The sequence below is a fragment of the Hyperoodon ampullatus genome, assembly GCF_949752795.1.
Source record: "Hyperoodon ampullatus genome assembly, chromosome: 6".
Classification (NCBI taxonomy): Eukaryota; Metazoa; Chordata; class Mammalia; order Artiodactyla; family Ziphiidae; genus Hyperoodon; species Hyperoodon ampullatus.
In genome coordinates this window covers 82,384,771-82,410,520 of record NC_136919.1, presented here as the reverse complement: position 1 = coordinate 82,410,520, position 25,750 = coordinate 82,384,771, and the positions used below count along the sequence as shown (strand labels likewise).

At 37.8% G+C, this 25,750-nt stretch overlaps 1 protein-coding gene across 1 annotated transcript; it reads left to right on the top strand.

Annotated features, from left to right (window-relative positions):
* Positions 1 to 313: 313 nt before the first annotated feature.
* Positions 314 to 5,611, top strand: LOC307054521 (uncharacterized protein C9orf40; the record flags this gene model as incomplete). Its single annotated transcript, XM_079706258.1, has 2 exons — positions 314 to 742; positions 5,038 to 5,611. The coding sequence occupies 2 exons, from the start codon at positions 314 to 316 to the stop codon at positions 5,194 to 5,196; spliced, it is 588 nt and encodes a 195-aa protein (XP_079562384.1). The 3' UTR covers positions 5,197 to 5,611.
* Between the last annotated feature and the right edge of the window lie 20,139 nt (positions 5,612 to 25,750).

Genomic DNA, 25,750 nt, shown 5'->3' with positions numbered 1-25,750 from the left:
CCAACCAAAGGCTCCGCCTCGCCGGTGCGAGTGCGCGCGCGCACATTTGTGCGCAGGTTCGAATCTCAGCCGCTTCGTCGTTGCTCCTCAGCGTCCGGCCGTACCTCGGCGGTTGCGAGGGCAGCGTGCGCGGGCTGGGCCACACCGGCCGCCCCGCCCCCTCCGCCCTCTGCACCTTCCAGCCGCAGCCTCGCCCGGACTCGGTCCTCGCCCTTCCTAGCGTGCTGCGCGCTCCGCCCTCGCCCTCCGCCCCCACAGCTATCGGCGCTCGGCCTCCCGCGCCCGGCGGGCTCCGCCCGAGCCTTCGGGGCCCATGGCCAAGCGGCGTGCGGCCGAGCCCCTGACGTTCCACGTGCCTTGGAAGCGGCTCCTGCTCTGCGACTTTCCTGAGGAGCCGCCGCGGCCACCGCTCTGGATCCCGCCGCCGGGAGCCTCGCATCCCGAGCAGCCCCTCGGCGTCCCGGAGCTGCCCCGAAAGCGTAAAATTGACGCAGGGGGTATGACTGAGCCTTTGGTTTCGCCCAGCAAGCGCCGCGACGGCGGGGACACGGGCGCTCCGGACGGCGCGGAGCGTGAGGGCCGCGGCCTGGAGACTGGCGAGCCGCCGCTGCTGCAGCCGCCCGTGCGGCCCCGCGGGCCGGGGGAGGAGCCCCGGGGCGTTCGGCCCCCGAGGGGCGGTGGCGACGACGGGGCGGAGCACGCAGAGTCCCTGCGGGGAGACTGGGGGGCCGCCCCGCGCCAGGTAGGGTCTGGCGGTGGACTGGGCGCTCCGGCGGGGGACGGGAGGCGGGGCCCGGGGTGAGGGGGAAAAGCGTCATACTTTCCCGGGCACTGCGCGTCCCGGGAAGGAACCGATCGTTCCCCTCTAGACTCGTGTTCGTCACGACGCCCCAAAAGATGAAAAGCCGGGATCCTCGTCGCAAGAATGAACACCGACCCCCCCGCCCCAGGCAGCACACCAGGGGCCCCAGAGCCCACCTTTGGCAGCGATTTGGGAGAGTCCGACGAGCTGAGAGCACTAAGCTAAACTAGGGGGAGACAGACCGTTCGTTGGGTGAGGTAGTAGACGTGGCCTTGGACCTTCAGCATCTGTGCTGTCCAAGAGGGAAGCGGGGGCGTGGGTAATGACAGACTGTAGAACTTGGGGAAGACGTTGACCGTGAACCGCAATAAGTTAAGCTCAACGACAAACGTCAGAGAAAGATGTATTGCGTCTTCCTTGGTTTAACGATGATTTTTTTTTCTGGAATTCGTGATCGATTTCCTTCTAAAGAGGGTGACGAATGCGGTAGCCACCAGTTGAACAGCCTTTAGGCATGGTACAGCTCTTTTGGTTGAGAGGAAGGGCCTCCGTATATTGGGAAAAGGCAGTGTTAAATCGGAACCTATGAGAAAGGATCGTTGTTGAGAATTAATTTGGTTCTTAAGATCCGCCGTCTGTATGAGGATCTTTGGAGAGTTCCTGTTCCTTGGGAAATGAGCCTGCCCTATCTCTGCACATAAGATCTGTCTAGATCTGTGCTATTCAGTGTGGCAGCCACTAACTATGTGACACAACACCTAAAATGGGACTAGTCCAAATTGAGATGCGCTCAAAGTAAAATACACACTAGATTTCGAAGATCTCAAAAAATTGTATATTGAATACACGTTGAAATAATATGGAGATATTGGATTGAATATATTAAAATTCATTTCACTTATTTCTTTTACTTTTTTTTTTTTTTTTCGTTACGCGGGCCTCTCACTGTTGTGGCCTCTCCTGCTGTGGAGCACAGGCTCCGGACGCACAGGCTCAGCGGCCATGGCTCACGGGCCCAGCCGCTCCGCGGCATGTGGGATCTTCCCGGACCGGGGCATGAACCCGTGTCCCCTGCTTCGGCAGGCAGACTCTCAACCACTGCGCCACCAGGGAAGCCCCCTCTTTTACTTTTTTAATATGGCCATCAGAAAATTTCGAATTACGTTTGTGGCTGGCATTTTGTATTTATTGGGCAGCGTTGGTCTAACCTTTGGAATTCAAGCTGCGGTTTGGCAGTTCTGGGTTGAACCAGGAGCTTTGGGGGTGGAAGAGCCAAATGTAGAGACCAGACTTCACCAAATTCTCTTCAACTACTCCATCATAGCATCCACCCCACATTTTTCCATTGTCTAAAGTATCTTATGCAGAATTTATCAAACACCTTGCCAATAAGATACAGTAGTTGGGAAAGATCTTTTTCTGTGGTCATGAGAAATTATCCTTTAGATATAATTATTATGATGAGCATTTCTGGTTGAAACTATAAATTGTAAATGTTTCTACCCCCAGTTTTCTTGGAATTTAGAAAACATGATCCTTATTTAGATTTTTTTTTCTTCAGACTGCTTTTAGATAGCACTTACGTTTTGAAAGTAGAATAAAGAATTAGAATTTCCAATTAAATCATGTCACACCAATGTGCAAGACCTGAAAAAACAAAAATCCAGAGTTACAGTCATCCAGACCTATTTGGTATGGAGATAAGTACTGTGTAGTTTGAAAACTTGACCATTTTTGGTACCGGGCCCATACTTAGGCTTGTCTTTCATACCAGAATATATTGACTGCAGTATGCCACAAATTGATAAGAGGGACATGGAAATGGCAGGTAAGCAAAGGAATTTTTTAGTAAACTGACACAGACATTTGCTTAGAATCTAGACACACCTGTGTCTTCTTCCACAGCAGTGACCACATCTGACAGCTCTCTGCTGCTTGTAGTCACTACAAGCCTGTGACAGGGAACAAGCTTGCCTCTAGGGGTTCCTTCTTCATCAAGACTAGTCCCCTGTTCTCTTTTGGCAAAAGCCCAGTTACCCTCATGTTCCTTTCTTTTATTCTGTTCCTTGAGCTGCTTCTTTGTGCACACTTAATTTTCTCCAGCTTCCCTCTTTCTTTCCTGCCACCAAAGATGCATGGTTTTTGTTTTAAGGGTCTTACAGCCAAGGGAAAATAGGATATAGCAAAAACATGTAGAAGTTAAAAAGCTTTTTCACTTCATGCAGCAAATGTCTTCCTGGTTCCTATTTTGCTCAGAATAGAGCTTAAGTCCCTACCCTTACCCTTGGGATCTCATTTGGGAAGAATTTCCTCAAATATGTCCTTTCTATATTGAGGATGCAATCTAGGCAGAATCGTGGTACCTATTTTTCTGTCCTAGAACCTCAGAATATATGAGTTGTTTCAGGTGTTTTTTTAACCGGAGAACTAAAATAAAACCAGGTATTACTTCAATAAATATTCATTTATTTTCTCATGTTAGTGTCACTTTAGTGTCACTTTATGCAGATTGAGTACTCTGTCGGTGCTGACCCTTACTATTAAATACTTTAAATAGAAAGGAAGCAGAAATGTGATTTTGGTTCATAGTGATATTGGTTCGTAGTCTTCTTGGGATATAATAACTAGCTATATTGGTCATTTATAGTGCTAAACTGTAATTTGCACAAGAGCCTTTCTGCTTTTTACCATTGATGAAAGAGACCTAGGTCAAGATCAGAGTTAATGGGTGGAGGAGTTATCATGCAAGCCCAGGTCTGTCTGGTGGCAAAGTCTGTGCTCTTAGCTACTAGGTTATACTGACCTCATTAAGGATCTTTTCTGGGTTGTTTTTATAAGTAGATCATTTGAACAATAGTTTTTCTTTCCAAAAGGCAGAGAAATAGGTCCTTGTTTTTAACCCTATTTACTTATTAAAATGAAGGTTTTCTTGGCATCCTTTGAGTTATTACATTTTTATCCCAGTGTTAAGGAATTCCAAAGAGACTCTTAATGCTCTAAGCCTTAGTGTCTAAGGCATTGAATAAACTTATTATTGAGAAGACCTGTGTTCCCCATTTAAGTAACTAGCCACATGTGGCTATTGAGCATTGAAATGGGGCTAGTCTGAATAGTGCTGGAAGTGTAAAATACCTGGCAGATTTTGAAAACTTCTAGTTAGACAAAAAGAATGTAAAATATCTCATTAATTTTTAAGAATATTGACTGCATGTTGAAATGATAGTATTTTGGCTTTATTAGGTCAAGTAAAATTTTAACATTAATTTCACCTGCTTCTTTTTACTTTTTTAACTGAAGTTACTAGAAAATTTTAAATTATATTATATATATTTCATTATATTTCTGTTGGTTAGTGCTGCTATAGCAAGTATGAACCTAAAGTACAAACACAACTTAGTAGACTAAATATAGATATGTAGATATCCATCTGGGAAAGGTGTTAACCTTCAAAATGGTCACTTTGGAAGCCTATATGGAATTGCAATGCCACTTCCTTTGCACAAAGTATTTTAATTTTGTGCCAGTTTTGAAGTTGAATATGGAATGAAGTGAAGTTGGAATATCAACTTCACTTCATAGTTACTTGAAACAATTTTATAGCCTTTTACAGTAAGCTGTTGAATTTTGAAAGGGCCAGCATTCACTTGGATTTATCAGTTTTGGTATCTTGAGTCATGTCTTGTACAAAATGGTATCTTTAATAAAATGATCAGTTTAAGATTTTCTTGTTATTTACCATGTTTTTATTCTAATGCTTTTTAGAAGGTTGTCAAAATATTTTAGCCTATGTCAAGTCAATCCCTTAAAATACCAAACATCAGGAAAAAGACCAAAAGTAAATTTTAAGATGTGTGCATGTGTTTTTTAAATAAATTGTTTTCCTCACTGAAAGGTAAAAAAATTTAAGACCATCTTCAGACATTATTTTTTGGTTGAAAAATGGAAGAAAATTCTGGGAAGAGAAGCTCTTGGAGGAAATTCTTTTAAATTTAAACTACTCACAGGAAATACTTTCACCAGTTCATGAATATGAAAATGCACAGATTTGACTGAGTCCATGAAGTACTTTGATTAGGCAGAATTAAAAATATATATTTGTTGAAGATGCAAAGTTAAAGACTGCAAAATCTTAACGTGAGTTTGCTTTTAAAACAGAAAAAAATTTGTTTCATGAAAAAACTTAAGTTTTTCTAGACCACTGATGTACTTTCATCTCTCTCTTCTTTTCACTAAAGCTCGATGAAGAATTTTGGCAGTATAACACCTTCCAGTACTGGAGGAATCCTTTACCACCTATTGATCTGGCAGACATTGAAGATGTAAGTGAAGACAACCTGACAGAAACAACACTTCAGGACAAGAATGAAGTTGTTGAGATCGATATGGAGTCCTGACAGAAGGAGCTGAAGAAATGGGTTTTTCTGAATTTGAGGAGACATCTCTAAGTGAATTTATGTATTCTTAAGGAAAAAAGTTATTTTCCATACTTGATGTGATATCATTCCCAAACCTGAAAAATGAGGAAAAGTTGTTTTAAAGATAAATGCCTGCAGTCACTACTATACCTCCCAATGGGGATTTGTCAAGGATATAGTGCAGCTATAGGAGAAGTATTTTATGTATGCATTCTTAAGAAAAATTTATGTTTAGGTTCTAAATTTGAAGATATCAGTCTTATAAAAAGGAATTGTGACAATTTTAGAAATAGATGGGAAACATTCAGATATTCCTCTTGTTGCACCAAAAAGTTAATTTGTGGTACACGAAATGAATATTGTTTTATAATAACTTATTAATAAAATGCTTTCTAATGCATTTCATCGACTCTTCTTCATTGAACAAATAGCTGACTTAAACATCTATGCAAACTTAAAATGTGGGGGATTCTTTCTGAAACCTGGTATTGTTTTAAAAGAGCTTTCTAAATGTACAGTAGTGAACATTTTAATTTGGATAGGATGTTTGCATAACTTCCAATATTTAACGTTTGTTAAACTTGGCTTTGGGCAATCAAAGATGGATAAAGAACAAAGAGAAATGAGTAGGTGCTTCCTTCCCCCTTTTCCCAGGATAAGAGGAAAGAAATTTATCATATTTCTTTTTCTTTTCTTTTTTTAATTTCTTTTCTCCAGCTTCCTTTTTGAATTGCTTTGAGGGTATGCTGTTTATTGCTTATTATTTTAGACTTGTACTTGTCAACACTGACAACACTTCAGATGGGCCCCACTCTTCTCATATGATTGTTCTGAGCTGGGCTTTGGATGTAGCTATTTTTTTAAGCACCAATCTTCCTTCCTCCCATTCCTCAAATGAGCAGGCCAGTTCAAGAACCACTAGACTAATGATTGTTTTTCCTGTTTAAAAGAGATAACTAACTTGAGCTGAAGCACTGCCTCCTTAGTTAGCTTTGTTTTTATTTTGCTCTGTTGATGGCTTTGTTACAACTGAATTATTGTGTCATTATTACTGTTTTATTGTTAAATAAAGTAAGCAATTTGTGTTTAAGTTATATTAGTAACTAAGTTACTAATAACTTAGTAATTTTTGTATTGCATTCAGAATGTTGGCTTTGTAATTGACTAACTCATCTTGCTTGTATATTTTTTGTTGTTGTTAATGACATTAGATCCAAAATTTAGGAAAGATGATAAATGCCAATGAGAGAGAGAGAGAACCACCAATGTTTTGTGTGTACTGTAGGATCTAAGTATGGGTTGACATTAATAACAGTATTCTAGAACAGAAGACAAACTGTATAATTAAGGGTTTGAAGTCAGACAGTTCAAAGTCTTGGCCTGCCACTTTCTACCTGTGTAACATTAAGCAAGTTATTTTTCATCTCTAAGCTCCAGATGCCTCACTGGTAAAATGAGAAACAAATAAATGGTATCTACCTCAGACTATGTTTATTGTCAAGCAGTATACTAAGTACCTGCATCATCTTGTTTAATTCTCGTAATGATCTTATGGGTACAAAAAACATAATTGGAATGAATGTGCTTCCTATAGTTGCACTTCATTCCACTTTAAATTGCTACTAGAAGTTTAAGAGTTGGGATTGAAGAAATAGCAAAGAAAGCAGGCAGGTGGGAAGAAGCAGTTAAAGTACTGTGGAAAGGATAAACTTTCTTCCTCCTTTCTCTTTGACCTGAGGGTAGGAAGGTGTCCATTTTTATTTTTGGAAGGTATCTATTTTTGTGCACTGCTCTTCCTAGTGTCTGAACAGTGCCTGCCACATAGTCAATAAATATTGCATGAACGAATGAATGGGTGTTCCTATTTGTTGATGGGAGGGTCATGCCAGCAATTTTAGACCATTTCCTGAAGATGCATGTAGAAAAGGTTTGTTACAGAGATCCAGTAGTAAAACATTGGAAATGTGCTAACTTTATTATATTTATTGTATAGTAACGTAAGGACTAAGACATGTCCCCCAAATGAACAATAGGAGGTGGTTACTTTGACAAGAAGTTTCATCGGACACCACATTGCAGTGTCTGAGTGAAGGAGATCCAAAGAGTAGCTTGGATGACTTTTTCAAGCATATGTCAAAAAACATCAAAACCATAAGGTAGGACTTCCCTGGTGGCACAGTGGTTAAGAATCTGCCTGCCAATGCAGGGGACATGGGGTTCGATCCCTGGTCCGGGAAGATCCCACATGCCACGGAGCAACTAAGCCTGTGTGCCATAACTACTAAGCCTGCGCTCTAGAGCCTGCGAATCATAACTGCTGAGCCCACGTGCCGCAACTACTGAAGCCCACGGCCTAGAGCCTGAGCTCTGCAACAATAGAAGCCACTGCAATGAGAAGCCTGCACACTGCAATGAATAGTAGCCCCCACTCGCCGCAACTAGAGAAAGCCTGTGCACAGCAACGAAGACCCAACGCAGCCAAAAATAAATAAATAAATAAAACAAAAACAAAGGTAAAGATTCAGGGAAAACACTTGCTCTTAATATGTTAAAAGATTTAATATTTTAATGTAGGTGTATATATAAGTACAATGTAAACATTTATTCATATATGTTAAATATGTATAATATACACATGCAGGGTGTGTGTGTGTATATATACGTATATATACAGAGAGATTTGAAATAATTTTGTCCTTTAAAAAGTTGTCAATTTAGTAAGCCTCAGGTAACTTGGCAAAATTGCATTGTGGATAAATAGAGATGGAAATTAAAAAGTAGGTTTTTCTTTTTTTTTTTTTTAACTTGTATGCCCTTCACCCAGATTCCCTATTGTAATATCTTACATTATCACAGTATGATTATGAAATGAGGAAATTAGCATCAACATAATTCTATTATACTTTGATGAGGACATGGATAGAGTGACTTCAGACTACTCTTTTAAAGAATATGTCAAAAACCTAAAAAATAGGAAGATTCAGATTTCACCATTGTCTTATTAACATCCCTTTTCTGCCTCAAGATTCAATCCATGTCATATATTTAGTTGTACCTCCTTAGTCCTCTTTAAACAATTCCTCAGAATTTCTTTGCCTTTCATGATCTTGATACTTTTTGACAAGTATTCTGGTTATTTTATCAGATGGCACTCAATTTCTGTTTGTCTGTTACTTCCCATAATTATGCATTTTTAATAAGAACTCCATAGAAGTGATGTAACCTCAGTGCATCATACCAGGAAGCCTGGGATGTCAGTTTGTCTCTTTATTGGTGATTGTAACTGATTACTTGGTCAAGGGGGTATCTGCCAGGTTTCTCTCTTGTAAATTTACAATTTTCTCCTTTGTAATTAATAATTATCTTTTGGAAAGATACTTCGAAACTATATAAATTTCTCATTCTGCCCACAAATTTTAGAATGTTGATGATTCTTGCCTGAAATACTTATTTCTCTGGTATCTGTCAAATGGTAATTTTCTAGTTCCATCATCCCTAGTATATTTATTTATTGGAATTCTACTGTAAAGGAAGAGCTTTCCTTTCATCCTCATTTCTATATTCAGTTTATATCAATATAGACTAATGAGTATATATTTTATTCTATGAGTTATAATCTGTTACTATCATTATTTTCTTGCACAAATCCTAGGTTTAGCCATTGGGAGTCCCTTCAAGTTGGCTCTTGTGCCTTCCCCTTTTTAAATGTATTTTATTATTTATTGTGTGAGTACTGGTTAATATTGGCAGTGCACTTTTGCATTTACAAGGTCTCTGGGTGGAAATCAGTGCCAGCTATGGCAACTCTGTTACTCAGTAAACAGTTTGAGCCTTGGTGTCCTCAGAAAATGGGGACACTAATACTTCCCTCAGAGGAGCAGAGTTGGGGTAAAATGATATGGTGGCTGTGGGGAAACCATAGTGGGCACTAAATACATATCTCTCTTCTTTAACAGTACTTGAAATGCATGTATTCACTGTCTTTCAGATAGGTAGATGGATAGATAGATAGATAGATAACTATTAGTGATCTCTCAATACCTGAAGTTGATTAAGGAAAACACTCTAGGAAGATCAGTTTTCAAGAATTTCAGCTGTTGAATTATCTGGAGTCCACAGACCTAAACAGTAATACCATAACACCTTATATTTGTTGATTGTTGTATCTTGTATTCTAATGATATGACCCTGTGATAGGCAGAGATGGGCCCCAAGATTCCCAGACCCTGTTGTTAACATCCAGTTATTTGATCAAACACTAATTTAGGTACTACTTGAATACCTTTGCAAATATAATTAAGGTCTCAAACCAGTTGACCTTAAGATAGGGAGATGAGTTGGTGGGCCTGATCTAATCATACATGCCCTTTAAATATGGGTGGAGGGCCAGAGAGAGAGGAAGTCAGAGAGATACAAAGTGTAGGAGGGATTCAATATGAGAGTAATTTTCCTCTGGCTTTGAAGATGGAGGGAGCCCATGTGACAAGAACCTGAGAGCAACCACCAGAGGCTGAGGGCCTAAGTCCTGGTGGCAACCCAGAAAGAAAATGGGACCCCAGTCCTACAACCTCAAGGATCAACTCAGCCAACATCCTGAATGAACTTGGAAGTGGATTCTTGCCCAGAACCTTCAGAAGGAACATAGCCTGGCTGATACCTTGATTTCAGCTTAATGATACTCTCAACAGAGAACGTTATATGTCAAGCTGGACTTCTGACATTTAGAGGTGAGTTAATAAATCGATAAATTTTGTTCTGTTTTTCTAGGCTGCTTAGCTTGGTGGCAATTTATTATGCAGCAATAGACAGCTAATACAGACCCCATCACTTTTTAACACTTCCTTAGCTTCTCACACAAGATGTTTGGCACAGATGTTTCTCTTGTAATTTCTCTACCCTAGTCCTGAAATTATTTCTCCAAAAAGCCCTGATTCCTTTATTAGAGAATGGTATTTAGAAATGAAGAGCTCAGTGCAAGATCTGCTCATTGGTATTGGCCATCATTGCTTCTAGGTCCTCTCAGCTGACAGAACAATAAAATATATTTTGTGTATACAACTAATGTATATCTATATGTATCTGTATATTGTGTCTATATCTGTATATACATATTTTAATTATTTATTTTTATTTTTGGCTGTGTGACTTGTGGGATCTTAGTTCCCCACCAGGGATCGAGCCCATGCCCCCTGCAGTGCAACCATGTAGTCCTAGCCACTGGACCGCCAGGGAATTCCTATACATATTTTTAAGCTGATTTTTAAAACATTTAAAAATATTTAAAAACACTTGAATTCATACTGATAAACATAACAGGGTTCATTTTATCTTCCCACCTTTCCTTATTTGTAACTCCTTTCTCCAACTGTGAGAAAATGGGGCTTTTTATCCACAGTATATTTATTTACTCAGTCCTCAAATACATATAACATAGTTTGTAAACTGCTAACCCGTACTTCTGTAATAAGTAGGCGGCTAATTAGAGCAAAATATTTGTATACACTTTTCTTTTTGTCTTTATTCTTTGGATATGCAATTAAAATATTGTTTCCCAAAGTTACTTCATTTGATTCTATTTTCCCATCCCTCTCTTCAAAGTGGTTATGTTAGTTATTTGTAATATAGTTGGATTCAGTTGTTTCTATTTTGTTTTGACTTTCCATCTATGTTCTTTTAAGTTTATAAGTTTGTGAAACATTCACATAGTTCTGCAAGTCAGAACTATACAAAAATGTATCATCAGAGAAGTCATTCCCCCTAAATATTTTACCCCACTCTCACCCCCCTATTTTTCCTACTTTGTCATTTACCCCTGTAAGTAAAAATCTCATGAATTTCTGATTTGTTCTGTTGCTTTTATTTTTGCACTAGTGGGCAGGTAGACATGTAATTTCTTCTTTATTTATATATAGAATTCATACAAATTTATTATAAAACTATGATTCTAATAAATGAGTAATGGACATGCATTAAACTACAAAAAATACAAAAGAAAAAATATACATAAGTATAAAAAATAAACATTTCTAATCAATTGTGGTCCTAAATTTAAAACAAGATACTATAATATTTGTCTATATAAATTGGCAAAAGTTGGAGATAATGCTTTAGTTTTAGTAACACCTTTCTGAAAAGCAATTTGATGATATGCTTTAAGAGCCTTATTATAATTTGAACTGGTAATTCTATATCTAAAAATTATCCTAAAGAAATAATCAGAAAATTAGATGCACACTTATTATTTGTAGTTTTATTTGTAATAGCAAAATATTAGCAATAAACAAAAAATAGCTTTAAAGAGAACGGATGGATAGTTTAAATATGTGTAATAGAAGATAATGAAATCATAAAATAGTGTTATTAAGAATTTTTAATGATATAGAAAAATAAAAAAATTAGGACTTTAAGAGTTGATCAGGGCCTCCCTGGTGGCGCAGTGGTTGAGAGTCCGCCTGCCGATGCAGGGGATACGGGTTCGTGCCCCGGTCTGGGAGGATCCCATATGCCGCGGAGCGGCTGGGCCCGTGAGCCATGGCTGCTGAGCCTGCGCATCCGGAGCCTGTGCTCCGCAACGGGAGAGGCCACAACAGTGAGAGGCCCGCATACCACAAAAAAAAAAAAAAAAAAAAAAAAAAAAAGAGTTGATCAGGTGGAGTAAACTCAGTACACTCTCTCTTTCCCACTAATTACAACTAAAAACTCTAGCTAAAACACACCTGTGGTCTCTGAAAACTAAATGAAAGCATTACTGGGTTGGAAACAGAAGTCAAATTTGGCAAAGCAATTCATACAGCGTTAAGTTTTCTGGTTTTATTTCTTACTCTTCCCCAGCTTTGAACCAAGAGTGAACACCCAGCAGAACTGCAGTGGCAGCATGGGCAGCCCAAATTCTGAGAGAAGCTTCACTTTTTGGGTAGAAGACCAGGAAAGGGAGCTGCTTTGAGCAGGAGAGAGAATTCTGGAGATGAGAGAGCTGGGTAAGTGATCCCATAATTCTGTATATAAACTGGCACTAATCCTGGGCTCATCCCTAAGGTACACATGCATGGCACAGATTGAAAGCTATATAGCAAAGGCTTTGAGAACTAAACAACAGTATGAACTTCTGCCCAATTTCTTCACTGATGTCTGAGCGGTGCATGCATGGGACCGGCACATAGCAGCATAGCCAGGACTTTGAAAACTGAACTGACCTTAGAGCTGTACCCACAGAAGAGACAGAATTTATGGTCTGAGCCTAACTGGGCTGAGTGCCTGCTTTTAAAAAAAAATCAACATCCTCCAGAGGATTTTAAAAAGTCCCAGAATCTCACAACATAATATTCTAGATATGCAAACAATCAAGAAAATGATCAATTTACAGGGAAAGGTAATCAACAGATGCCAATTGCAAGATGAGACAGATGTTAGAATTAAGAAAGTTATTTTTGTATTGAAATATAGTTGATTTACAATCAATATTAGTTTCAGGTGTACAGCATAATGATTCAGTATTTTAATAGATTATACTCCATTAAAAGTTATTAAAAGATAATAGCTATAATTCCCTATGTTATACAATATAGCCTTGTTGCTTATCTATTTTATACACAGTAGTTTGCATCTTTTAATCCCATACCCCTAATTTTCCCCTCCCCACTTCCCTTTCCCCTCTGGTAACCACTAGTTTGTTTTCAATATCTGTGAGTCTATTTCTGTTTTGATATATATATTCGTTTGTATTATTTTTTAGATTCCACATATAAGTGATAATATAAAGTCTTTTTCTTTCTCTGTCTGACTTATTTCACTAAGCATAATATGCTCTATGTCCATCCACATTGCTCCAAATAGCAAAATTTCATTCTTTTTTTATACCTGAGTAATATTCCACTGCATATATGTACTATATCTTCTTTATCCATTTGTATGTTAATGGATACTTAGGTTGCTTCCATGTCTTGACTATTGTAAATAGTGCTGGTATGAACACTGGGGTGCATGTATATTTTTGAATTAGTGTTATTGTTTTTTCTGGATATATTCCCAGGAGTGGAACTGCTGGATCATATGGTAGTTCTATTTTGAATTTTTTGAGGAACCTCTGTATTGTTTTCCATAGTGCCTGCACTAATTTACATTCCCATCAACAGTGGATAAGTGTTCCCTTTTCTCCACATCCTCTCCAATATTTATTATTTGTAGACTTTTTGATGATAGCCATTAACAATATTAATTTTTCCAGTCTATGAACATGGCATACATTTCCATTTGTTTGTATCATCTTCAGTTTTTTCCATCAGTGTCTTATAGTTTTCAGAGTATAGGTTTTTCACCTCCTTGGTTAAGTTCATTCCTAGTTATTTTATTCTTTTGATAAACAATTTTAAATAGAATTTTTTCTGCTGTCTCTTTCTGATAGTTCATTTGATAGTTCATAGTTATTCGTGTGTAGAAAAGCAACATGGGGACTTCCCTGGTGGGGCAGTGGTTGAAGGTCTGCCTGCCAGTGTGGGGGACGCGGGTTCGATCCCTGATCCGGGAGGATCCCGCATGCTGCGGAGCGGCTGAGCCCGTGCACCCTGGCTGCTGGGCCTGCGCTCTGGAGCCCACAGGCTGCGACTGCTGAGCCCATACGTGCCTAGAGCCCATGCTCCACGGAGGGAGAGGCCACCACGGTGAGAGGTGCACACACATCAATGAAGAGTAGAGAGGGCCCACGCATAGCAACAAGGACCCAACGCACCAAAAACAAATAAATGAATTAATTTTTTTAAAAAAAGAAAAGCAATGTATTTCTGTATATTAATCTTGTATTCTGCAACTTTGCTGAACTCATTTATTAGTTCTAATAATATTGGGATGAAAACAGTTTTTCTTCTTCCCTTCCAATTTGGTTGCCTTTCATTTCTTTTTCTTGTCTGATTGCTGTGGCTAGGACTTCCAATACTATGTTAAATAAAAGTGGAGAGAGTGTATGTTGCTGTCTTGTTCCTGATTTTAGAGGAAAGGATTTCAGCTTTTCACCATTGAGTATAATGTTAGCTGGGGTTTTTCATAAATGGCCTTTATTATGTTGAGATATATTCCCTCTGTACCCACTTTGATGAGAGTTTTTATCATGAGAGGATGTTGAATTTTGTCAAATGCTTTTTTTTGTGTCTAGTGAGATGATCATGTGGTTTTTACCCTTTCTTTTGTTAATGTGGTGTATCACATTGATTGATTTGCAGATATTGAACCATCCTTGCATCCCTGGAATAAATCCCATTTGATCATGGTGTGTGATCCTTTTTGTTGGATTTGGTTTGCTAGTATTTTGTTGAGTATTTTTTGTTTATATTCATCAAAATATTAGCCTGTGATTTTCCTTTTTTGTAGTGTCATTGTCTGGTTGTGGTATCAGGGTAATGGTGGCCTCATAGAATGAATTTGAGAGTGTTCCATCCTCTTCAATTTTTTTTTTTTGGTTTAGTTTGAGAAGGATACGTATTAGTTCTTCTTTTTATATTTGGTAGAATTCCTCTGTGAAGCTGTTGAACCCTGGAATTTTGTTTGCTGGAAGTTTTTTAATTACAAGCTCAATTTCACTACTAGTGATCAAGCAGTTCAGATTGTCTGTTTCTTCTTGATTTAGTCTTGGCAGGTTGTATGTTTCTAGAAATATATCCATTTCTTCTAGGCTGTCTATTATTTTTTTTTTTTGTGGTACGCGGGCCTCTCACTGTTGTGGCCTCTCCCGTTGCGGAGCACAGGCTCCGGACGCGCAGGCTCAGCAGCCATGGCTCACGGGCCCAGCCGCTCCGCGGCATATGGGATCCTCCCAGACCGGGGCACGAACCCGTATCCCCTGCATCGGCAGGCGGACTCTCAACCACTGCGCCACCAGGGAGGCCCTAGGCTGTCTAATTTGTTGGCATATAACTGATGGTAGTATCCTCTTATGATTCTTTGCATCTCTGTGGTATTGGTTGTAATTTCTCCTCTTTCATTTCTTATTTTGTTTATTTGTTCCTCTCTCTTTTCTTCTTGGTGAGCCTGGCTAAAGGTTTATCAGTTTTGTTTATCTTTTCAAAGACCAGCTCTTGGTTTCATTGATATTTTCTATTGTTTTTTGGGATCTCTATTTTATTTACTTCTCTGATCTTTATTATTTCCTAGCTTCTGCTGACTTCGGGCTTTGCTTTTTCTTCCTTTTCTAATTTCTTTAGATGGTAGGTTATGTTTTTTATTTGAGATTTTTCTTGTTTCTTGGAGAAGGCCTGCATCACTATAAACTTCTCTCTTAGAACTGCTTTTGCTATATCACATAGATTTGGAGTGTTGTGTTTCCATTTTCATTTGTCTGGAGGTATTTTCTGATATCCTCTTTGAGTTCTTCATTAAGCATTGGATTTTTAGTAGCATGTCGTTTAGTTTCCATGTGTTTGTTCTTTTCCCATGTCTTTATGTAACTGATTTCTAGTTTCATACTGTTGTGTTCAGAAAAAATGTTTGATATAATTTCTATCCTCTTAAATTTGTTGAGACTTTTGTCTACCATTTGATTTCTCCTGGAGAACATTCCATGTGCACTTGAAAACAATGTGTATTCTGCTGTTTTTGAATGTAATGTCCTGTAGCTGTCTGTTAAGTCCAACTGGTCTATTGTGTCATTTAAGACCACTGTTTTCTATTTGGCTAATCTGTCCATTGATGTAAGTGGAGTGTTAAAGTCCCCTAATATTATTATATACTTGTCAGTTTTCCTTTTCTGTCTGTTAATGTTTGCTTTATATATTTAAGCACTCCTTTATTGGATTCATATGCGTTAATGAGTGTAATATCCTCTTTTTGTATTGATCATTATATTATGCCCTTCTTTTAAAGTTTCTTTTGTTTGATATAATTATTGCTACCCCCACTTTCTTCTCATTTCCATTTGCATGAAATATCTTTTTCTGTCCTCTTACTTTCAGTCTATGTGTCTTGAGCCTCAAAGTGATTCTCTTGTAGGCAGCATGTTGAAGAGTCTTTTTAAAAATCCAGCCAGCCTCCCCATGTCTTTTGATTCAAGCATTTAGTCCATTGACATTTAAAGCTATTATTGATAAATATGTATTTATTGCCATTTTATTACTTGTTTTCTGGTTGTTTTTGTAGTTCTTCTCTGTTCATTTTTCTTTTTGTTTCCTCCTTTGTGGTTGGTGATTTTCTTCAGTAGAGTGCTGTGTTCCTTTCTTTTTAGTTTTCTTTTTCTACTGTAGGTTTTTGATTTGTGATTTACCATGTGGTTCATATATGTTGACCTATAATTATGTCTACTTGTTTTAAACTGGTAGTCATTTAAGTTCAAACACATTCTAAAAGATTTATACATTTTTTACCCCCCTCTCTCACATTTTGTGTTTTTGATGTCATATTTTACATCTTCATGCTTATCCCTTAATTGTTTATTGTAGTTGTAGTTGCTTTTTAAATTTTTTGTCTTTTAATCTACATACTGGTTTAATTAAGTAGTCGATCCTCAGACCTTACTATATATTTGCTTTTCCTGATGGGATTTTCCCTATTCCATAGATTCTTCTTCTTTTCCCCTTAGAGAAGACCCTTCAACATTTACTTTGGAGTAGGGTTAGTATTGATGAACTCTTTTAGTTTTTGGTTGTCAGAGAAGTTCTTTATCTCTCCTTCTATTCTAAATGATAATCTTCCTGGGTAGAGTATCCTAGGTTGCAGGGTTGTACCATTGAGCAGTTTGCATATATCATGCCATCCCTTCTGGCCTGTGAAGTTTCTGCAGAGAAATCAACTGATATCCTTATGGGGATTCCCTTGTATATAGCTCTTTGTTTTTCTCCTGCAGCCTTTAGAATTCTCTTTATCTTTCATTTTTGCCATTTTAATTATGATATGTCTTGGTGTGGGTTGTTTGGGTTAATATTTGAGATCCTCTGTGCTTCCTGGACCTGGATATCTGTTTCCTTCTTCAGGTTTGGGAAGTTTTCAGCCATTATTTCTTCAAATAAATTTTTGATCCCTTTTTCTCTCTCTTCTTCTTCTAGGACCCCTATAATGTGAATGTTGATATACTTAATGTTATCTCAGAGATATCTTTGATTGCTTTCATTTTTAAAATTTGTTTTTCTTTTTTCTGTTGTGATTGGGTGATTTCCATTATTGTATCTTCCAGATCACTTATGTGTTCTTCTATATCTCTTAGTCTGCTATTCATTCCTTCTAATGTGTTTCAGCTATTTAATTATTCATTTCTGATTGGGTCTTTTTTACATTTTCTAGTTCTTTGTTAAAATATTCACTTTTTGCATTGATTTTTCCCCCTAATTCAGTTAACATCTTTATTACCAATGTTTTGAATTCTTTATCTGGTAAATTATTTATTTCTGTTTCATTATTTATGAGAAAACAAGAGGTGTTTTCTCTTGTTCTTCCAATTGAGAGTAGTTCCTCTGACTTTTCATTTTGCTTAACTTTCTCTGCCTCTAAGAACTTAGGTGAAGTAGTTACCTATTATGGTCTTGAAGGAATGTTCTTATGTGGGAGTATCCCTGTGCAGACTATATTTGTCAAGTGCCTTTGGTGGAAGAGCTGGGTTTGACATGGATGCAAGTCATGTCTGTCCTCAGGGTTTCTTGGCAGGTATCACCTTGGTAGGTTGTGGGGCTAGAGATGGAGGGGCTAGAGCTGGTGCCAGCTGTGAGGCAGGACTTCCTTTCTGCTCAGTGGCTGTCATCACCCTGTTGGGAGCAGGGTCTGATCCCAAGTTGCTGCAGCCTTGAGGGTTGGGCCCAAGCTGACTCTGTTCCTTTTAAGTGTGATTTTTACCCCTTCCTACGCTGGAGCCCTTGCCTCAGAGGGGAGTGCAAGTGTGGCCCATGTGCAGACAGAGGTCTGATGTACTGCCTGTGCAGGCATCTGTGGCTCTGCTCAGATGCAGCCTTGGGTGCAAGTCCCCTTTGTCCCTCACAGCTGATCACTGCACCATTGTAGACCGACTCCACATGGCTGGCAGGGCCCATGGACTCTCAGCATGTATCAGGAAGTCAGCTGTGGTAGAGCAGCCACCGTCAGAGATCTGTCTTCTGAGGTTCTGCCTGAGTAAGCACCAACAGTGGCTGCTGCCACCCTACTCAGGCTCCACCCTGGGACCAGGTCACCTCTGTGTCCCATAGTTGAGTATTTTCCCCGGTTGTGGGCACCCCAGATCCAGTGCTGTGCCGTGGCATGGAGTGAATGAGGCTGGAGTGTTCGCTTAGCTTGGGCTGGGGCACACAACGATGTGGTAATGGGAAAACCGGCAGCCACTAGAGCAGACCTCTGTGCGCTCTGCCTCATGAGCAAGCCAGTGCACACATGCTCCTCACAATCAGAGTCCAGTCCTCCCAGAGCCTTTCTGTTTGTCTCAGTGGTCCTCAAACTAGTCCAGGCAGCTGTCTCCTTCACATAGAACCCCAGAATTGGGGCCCCAAATCTGGCTCAAACCACTCACTCATCAGCGAGGGTATCTGCCCATGTATTTTTCCTTTTTCTTTGAGTCCCCTCCCAGGGACACAGGTGTCAAACCAATCACTTTTCTTCCCCTAGTACCTGATTATATGTGTATTTTTCTTACAGTCCTGGTTGTCCAGGAGTTTTTCTGCCAATTTGAAGTTAGTTTTCAGTGATAACTGTTACACATATAGATATATATTTGATGTGTTCCTGGGGGGAGGTAAGGTCCACGTTCTCCTACTCTGCCATCTTGATCCCTCCCTCCAAATTTTCAATGCTTTTAAAGCAGCTATTAAAACTGTGTTCCATAAAGAAAATGAACTTAATGAAAATATAGAATTTCTCAGAAGAGAAATATAAATGGTAAGAAAAGAAAGAAATGTACATTTTAGAAGAGAAAAATAAGATAACTGAAATAGAAGATTCAGTAAATATGCTAAGGAGCAGAATAGAGATGACAGGGGAAAGAATCAGTGAACTTGAAGATAAATCAATAGAGATTCTCCAGTCTGAAAAACAAGGAGAAAAAAGATTAAAAGAAATTAGCAGAGCTTCTGTGACCTGTATGTATCAAAACACATAATTTATTTGTGTCATCGTAGTCTCAGATATTATGAACAACTTTATTCCTGTAAGTTTCACAAATTTGATGAAATGGACAAAGTTATTCAAAGGCATAATCTACCAGGCTGAGTCAAGAGAAAATAGGTAACCTGAATAGTCCTATATCTATTTAAAAAAATTAAACTCCTAGTTAATTCTTTAAAACTCCAGACTTAACATGGTTTCACTGGGGAATCTACCAGACAGTTAAGGAAGAAATAGTATAATCTCTTTCAGAAAAAAAAAAGAGGAGAGAACACTTTCCAATTCATTTTATGACGCCAGCATTACCCTGCTACCAAATCCAGACAAATAATTACAAAAAAAAAAAAATCAATAGATCAGTACCCCTCATGAAGCTAAACACAAAAATCCTCTAGAAAATATTCACAAATAAATCTAACAATATATTAAAATGGTAATGTACAAAAAGATAAAAATAGATATCCCCCTCTAATCTATTAGAATAGATTGAATAGATATAAATGTTGTTCTTTTTTTCTTACAATAAGCTAATTCTGGTTTTTGTGTGCCTCTTCTGGTTTTGTTTTGTTTTTTAGTCCAAGATAGAGTGATGCTGTAACCATTATTACTCCTGAATATTTTATTTGGGTATTTCTAAGGCTTAATGAGTCTTTTGAACACCTGGACTTTTAAAAATAGTATTGCTTTTCATATAAGTAGCTCAATATTTTTAATCATCTCTTTAAAATATACTGGCTTGACCTTTAGATGAAAGGTGGTAGTTAGAATTACAAAGGGCATTATTATATAATTTTATAATGCTTATTAAAATTTGAGAATATTTTTATTTTTCTAATATGACAGGTTTTCTAACTTGAGCTTGTAAAACTGCAGGTGCAAAAGTGTGGGTGTATTCAATAACGTCTAATAGAATTCTAACTCTAAGCTTTACAAGCATCATTTGATCACTGTGTTTCATTGTTAAACAAGCAGCTGTAAAGTCTTGCAGGCAAAGACGTTAACCCAGTACATGACTCTCTAACTGTACATAGCTAAATCTATCATCTATAAATGATAAATCTATCTTTAAAAAACATATATTCTTTTTCTGACTATATAAGTAATATGTGCTCATTTTGGAAATTTATGAAGGCATGAAGATACAGAAAAAATCCAAATCCTGTTTCCAGAGACAATCGTGGTTTTAGCTTGATTTTTCTTATATATATATTTGAATTCACCATTATTGCTTTATTTAATCAAAGAAATTCAGGGACATGGCTGAATATACATTTAATTTTTTTCAAATTCACGTTGTTTTTAGAACACTCGAGTTGTTTTAACACTCTTCTTTTTTTTAAATTAATTTTTATTAGAGTATAGTGGCTTTACAATGTTGTGTTACTTTCTGCCATACAGCAAAGTGAATCAGCTATACGTATACATATATCCCCTCTTTTTTGGATTTCCTTTTCATTTAGGTCACCACAGAGCACTGAGTAGAGTTCCCTGTGCTATACAGTAGCACATTAGTAATCTATTTTATACATAGTAGTGTATATATGTCAATCCCAATCTCCCAATTCAACTCCCCACTTTCCCCCTTGGTATCCATACATTTGTTCTCTACATCTGTTAACACACTCTTCTTTTGTGACCTTTCTATGTGCTTGAAATTCCCAAGTATTTTAAAATTTAATGGCTTTAACTCTATTAAAATGAAGTATACTCATAGGAATTTAAGCAATGCAGGTAAATGCAAAGAAGAATGTAAAATGCCGCCATTATCACTTAGAAGTAATGTTTGACAACACTAAGTAAGAGTCATATCTAGCACCTCTTGATGGATAGAGGAATTGATGGATGGAAATACATTGGTGGGTATAGAAAAGATAGACAGAAGTAGGTTTATAAAATGGCACCGTGAAAAGTATTACATGCAGTTTTACTTGAATTTAATGTAAGACAGAAGAAATTGCTAAACATCAGGTAAATGTTTCTTCACCGCTAAATATTTTAGCAAATAAAGAATTATCAAAAGTTAGAAAGGAAAGATCATGAAGAATTCTACATGACCTACACGTTTCAATTTTCTTTCTTTCTTTCTTTCTTTCTTTCTTTCTTTCTTTCTTCCTTCCTTCCTTCCTTCCTTCCTTCCTTCCTTCCTTCCTTCCTTCCTTCCTTTCTTTCTTTCTTTCTTTCTTTCTTTCTTTCTTTCTTTCTTTCTTTCTTTCTTTCTTTCCTTTCTTTCTTTCTTTCTTTCTTTCTTTCCTCACCATGCCACTTGCGGAATCCTAGTTCCCCGACCAGGGATAGAACTCAGGCCCCTTGCAGTGGAAGAGCAGAGTCCCAACCACTGGACCCCCAGGGAATTCCCTCAATTTTAGATCATATTGATTGATTTTCTTTACTAAAAGACAAGGAAATTAATATTCTCATATTTTTTTCTATTTCCCTTCTTCTAACTTTTGTTACTAACATTATTTTTACTTTGTCATCTTAAAAACATTTATTTTCCCTCTGTAATCATAATTCCATGTTTAGTTACTTTTAGTTCTATACATAATTGCCATAGATACTTGTTAACATATTTTTTACCATACCCCATTCATTCTAGAGGATTAAAAAAAGTTATCTCCTGGTTGGCTGATTTCATTGCTGTATAGTTTTTCTTTAAAGTTTATTTTTATATGTGTTGCTTTGCTTATTCAAGAGTGCCTATGCCCTATTCTTATATTTGTATTACATCTTGGCTGGTATAAAATTTTTCATTTTTGATAGTCTTGAATTTATAATTAAGGAATTTTTTCAAGAAGAGCGCTCAATTTCTATAGTCCTTCAGCCCTTGCGTGGTGGACATTGTCTGCCCATTGCCTTTACATTTCAACAAAGCTTGGCTGACTATAATATTCTTAAGTCTCACTTTTTCCCTCTCGGAACCTTTTAGGCATTATTCTAAATAAAACACAAATAAAAGAAAACTCCTTAAAAGTGATAAATATCATGCTGAGTAATAAAATGCTGAAGCATTTTTTTAGTAAAATCAAGACAATATCAAAAGGTACACTACTATCCTCATTATTCTACATTGTTTTGGCAGTCCTACAAATACAGTAAGAAAATGAAATAAAAACAGTGAATTACTGAAAAATTAAGAACAGCAAATAATGTCCATTATCACTATTTTATTTAAAAAATTTTCTGGAGATTCTAGCTAATGGTTCAGAAACGAAAATAATCAGCCAAACATGGAGAAGAAAAGAGAAAATGATCTCTATGTAGATTTTAAAAATATCATACCTAGAAAACTCAAATAGATATTTTATTAGGGATTGCTCTTAAATTTTATCCTTTGTTAATTAACATAGTCATATGTCTTTTATGTGGTTAGGCAGCAGCCATCTTGTAACAATGAAGTCAGAAATCACATACTAAAGGGTGCACAGCAGAAATATTGAAGGGTTATGGTAGTCTAAGATCCTTGGACAGTTGCACCAGCCTTGGAGTTAGACTTCCCAACTTTTTCTTTTCTTTCTTTTTTTTTCTTTTCTTTTTTTTTTTTTTTTTTTGGCCACACAGCACAGCTTGCGGGGATCTTAGTTCCCAGACCAAGGATTGAACCCAGGCCATGGCAGTGAAAGTTCTGAGTCCTAATCACTGGACTGCCAGGGAATTCCTCCAATGTTCTTCTGATTCATCATTTTTTTTTTTTTCTTTTTTTGGCTGCGTTGGGTCGTAGTTGCAGCCAGTGGGGGCTACTCTTCGTAGAGGTGTGTGGGCTTCTCACTGTGGTGGCTTCCCTTGTTGCAGAGCATGGGCTCTGGGCACTCGGGCTTCAGTAGCTGCATCACGCAGGCTCAGTAGTTGCAGCACACGGGCCCTAGAGCACACGGGCTTCAGTAGTTGCAGCGCTAGGGCTCTAGGCAGTAGCTGTGGCGCATGGGCTTAGTTGCTCCATGGCATGTGGGAACCCATGTCCCCTGCATTGGCAGACAGATTCTTAACCACTGCACCACCAGGGAAGTTCTGATTCATCGGTTTTCGTGTGACATTTTTCTGTTGAAAGCTTGTAAGAGTTTTTATTTGTTGCCACTGTTGTAGAATTTCACAGCAGTTTGACTCTCATTTCATTCTTTGTGTTAGGTGCTCATTCAGTCTGGAAATTTAGGTTCTTGTATTTTAGGTAATTAAAAAAAAATCTATTCTTTGATAATATCCTTGACTCTGGATTTTCTCTTCTGTCTATCTTGGACTTCTCAAACTAGTCTATTAATTTTCTTAGCTTTTGCATCCTATTTTTTATATCATTGTCTTTTTGTCCTACTTCCTGGAAGATTTTTTTCAATTTTATCTTCCAGCCATTCTGTAGAGTTTTTTATTTCTCCTACCATACTTTTAATTTTTAAGAACTTTTGCTTGTTCTCAGACTATTCCCTTCAAAATAACAATCCTATTCTTGTTCATGGATGTAATATGATCCTAACTCGGTAAGTGTAGGAATGATTTCTTTTTTGAAAATTTTTTCTCCTTTTACTCCTATTAAATATTTTTTTAAATATCCAGTAGCCCTTAGCTATGTGTTCATATTTAACATTTGAATAGTAAAAAGCTTATTACGTGCTCTGTGCATGTGTGAAGGCTGTCAACTGGCACCTTCATTAGACAGTGGTCCGGCTATGCCTTATTTTGAGGAACTCCTAATATTAATACTTTTAGGTCTTCTCTTCCAACTAGTCAGAGTTCTCAGGGAAGAATCTTCTAACCTCCTGTCAGGAAGGAAAATGCTGACTGAGTGTGCTCTGATTGGCAAGTAAAGAGAAGACTGATGGTCTAGACATTTATTACATGAAATTTTGATTAATTTCTCTTAGCTTAATTTTGCTTTGCATTTCCTAGTCTAAAGACTATTTTCTCTTTTTTAAAGGAAATGTTTTTATTGAAATGTAACATACAGAGAGTGCACACATAAATGTGGAACTCACTGAATTCTTACACAGTAAATACAGCTGTGTAAGCACCACACAGATCAAGAAATAAAACATAATCAGCACCTCAGATGCCTACTTTATGCATCTTCGGTCATTCTTGTCCCACCATCAAAGGTAACTAATATTTTAAATTCTATCACTCCAGGGAGTACCCTGGTGGGCTAGTGTTTAGGATTCCAGGCTTTCACTGCCATGGCCTGGGTTCAGTCCCTGGTTGAGGAAGTGAGAATCCTGCAAGCCGCACGGCCCAGCAGGAAAAAAAAAAAAAAATTCTACCACTCCAGATTAGTTTTTGCCCATCGTTAAACAAACGTACACACAAATATATGTTATTTCCTTATTTGTTGGCTTCTTTTACTCAACATTATGTTACTTAGATTTATCCATACTATTACATGTAGCTGTTTATTTTCATGGCTTCAAAGAATTCCACTGTATGAATTTATCACGATTTATTTTTCCATTTTACTGTTGATGGACAATTGAGTTAGAATCAAAGAATTATGGTTCTATATTTCAAGCACTGTATTTTTTAAACTTTACTGAGGAATAATTGACAAGTATAATTGTATGTATTTAAAGTGTACAACATCATGATTTGGTATACATATATATTGTAGAATGATTATCAAGGTAGTTAACATATAGTTAACTATAACACCTCATATAGTTAACATAGGTAACTCTTTTGTGTGTGTGGTGAGAATAGTTAAGATCTACCCTCAGCAAGTTTTAGATACATAATATCATATTAATAACTGTAGTCACCATGCTGTACATTAGATCCTCATACTTCTCAGAACTGAAAATGTGTGCCCATTTAATCTATATCACCCATTTTCCTCTCCCTCCCCAGTACCTGGCAACCATTTTATTCTGTTTCTGTGAAATTGGTCAAGTACTGTGTTAAATGCTTTATGTGTGTTATCTTATTTATCCTCATAATAATCCTAGAAGTGGATACTATCATTCATACATTCATTCCTCATTCAATTAACAAATATTTATTAATATACCTATTATGTTCCAGGCAGTTTTCTAGGTGTTGGGGAATCAACTAAAAGAAACAGAAATCTATGAATAGTTAAATGAAGCAGACTAGAATCAGTACCTTTCTGGAGCTTACATTATATAGGGAAAATATTTGGTATACTAGATATGGATAAATGTTGCTTAGAAAAATAGAGCAAGGAAGGGGATGTGAGGAAATGGTGATGAAGGAGAGATGTTTGCAGTTTTAGATAGTGGGCTGAGGAAGATATCAGTGAGAGAATGACCTTTGAGTCCAAGCTTAAAGGAAGTGAAGGATCAAGCTGTCCAACTGTCTGGAGGAAAAGCATTCTAGGCAGAAGAAAAGATGAGAGCCTAGAGGAAGGAGCTTGTGTTCTAAAAACAAGAAAAGCAGTGTGGCTGGAATAGAGTGAACAAGAAGGAGAGTGCAGGGAGATGCAGTCAGGTGGGCAAAGGGTGGGTGAGATCATGTAGGCCTTGCAGGCCATTGTGAGGAC